General features: G+C 49.0%; 1 protein-coding gene across 1 annotated transcript; it reads right to left on the bottom strand.

The window, feature by feature from the left end:
* Positions 1–226: 226 nt before the first annotated feature.
* On the bottom strand, positions 227–1282 carry Mageb16 (MAGE family member B16). Its single transcript, XM_027927305.2, has one exon. The coding sequence runs from the start codon at positions 1280–1282 to the stop codon at positions 227–229; it is 1056 nt and encodes a 351-aa protein (XP_027783106.2).
* Between the last annotated feature and the right edge of the window lie 311 nt (positions 1283–1593).

Raw genomic sequence — 1593 nt, 5'->3', positions numbered from 1 at the left:
CATTTGCAACTTAAGAGATTTCAAAGTGAAGCATTATCAAACAACATTTGAATGATAAAAACATCAAAAAATAAAAGAACGAATTATCAATTTATGCACACAAAATAGGAACACAGGGATGATATATTCTTTTCCCTTCAAGCCTACGGTTTCCCTGGAGCCATACACTCTTTCAGCACTAAACACTGGCCTTGAACACTACATGAAGGAGCTATTTCTGACTTCACTAGATGCTGGAGGAGCTGCCACCTGCGGCACTGGAACTGGCAGTGGCCAAGGAACTGAAGGCAGACTGAATTGAAATTCTGGCCAGTGCTCTCTCCTCTTCTTCTAGCAGAGCTTCCTCATACTGAGCTGAGAAATCACGTGGGTCGGTTCCATGAACCTTGGCCAAAAACTCGAGGACTTTCATCTTGCTGGTTTCGGCATGGGCTCTTGGGCCCCACTGGAACTCATACTGCACTGGATCACTGTTGGCCACCTGGTGGTACTCCAGGTACTTTTCATTCACAAAATCGTGGGCGATGAGCTGCCTGGCATCCCCGAAGATGAAGTGCTTCTGATCACGATGGATCCCTATCATTTTCAGCACATCCCAGATCTCCTCTTCAGTGGCACGGTTACCCTTCATGAAGATCACACCCAGCATGAGTATCAGGAGCCCGGTCTTGGGTATATTCTCTTCATCACTCAGCATCCCATTGTAGGTGAGGCCCAGCTTGATGGAGAGGCCATAGCATTGGTTGATGGGATCCATTTCCTTCACATCAAGGCCAAAGACCATCTCCAGGCGCTCAGAGGCCCGCAGGAAGATCTCACAGAAGCGGACCTCATCATCTTCCATGATGAACTTCAACATATCTGCCTTTCGGACTGGCTCTTTCATTTGATACTTGATCAGCAGGAAATTCACCAAGAAAGCCACTTTCTCATCCAGAGCACTTTTGGGCACATGCTCGGGGTCTGCCGCCATCACTGAGGTGTTTGGAACACTCTCCTCTTCTTTGCTACCAGAGCCTTCACTGGACTGGATCAAAGAGGGGGCCATAACGGCAACAGGAGAGGAGCAGGAATTCTGAAGATCCTCAGGAGTGCTGGGTGTGCTGGGTGTTAGAGCACCAGGAGCCTCACTCAGGTTGCCAGGCATCAGAAGCTGGGAGGAGGAGGTAGAGGGCGCCTCCACAGCCCCTAACACCTGTGCAACCTCTGGGCCCTGGATCTCACTGCGGATCTGAAGGTCTTCACCATGGGTGCCTTCTTGACTCTTCTGATGCCCAGGCATGACAATTCCTGTGATTGGCAGTAGGCAGAAGTTCAGAAGGATGAGTGTGCAATGGAGAATCACAGCCTAAGGGATAGAGAAAGGTATCAGTGTCAGCTGATAAACTGGACTGAACTGGCTCTGATGGAATGGAATGAGAGTGGATTTTCCTATGAATGGTGCTGTGAAGACCCACAAGCCTGTCATGGTATCTGGGTCCATCAAGAACCTGAAGGTGGAAGTGGGACTCCTCCTCTGGGGAAAGCTAGAGAATCCTCAGGGTTCTGTTAGACAGTTACAGTTAAGCTCTATAGAACCCATTCTGTTCTAAA

The sequence above is a fragment of the Marmota flaviventris genome, chromosome X, assembly GCF_047511675.1.
Source record: "Marmota flaviventris isolate mMarFla1 chromosome X, mMarFla1.hap1, whole genome shotgun sequence".
Taxonomy (NCBI): Eukaryota; Metazoa; Chordata; class Mammalia; order Rodentia; family Sciuridae; genus Marmota; species Marmota flaviventris.
Note: the sequence above shows the minus strand (reverse complement) of the source record. Positions and strands in the feature narration are given on the sequence as shown.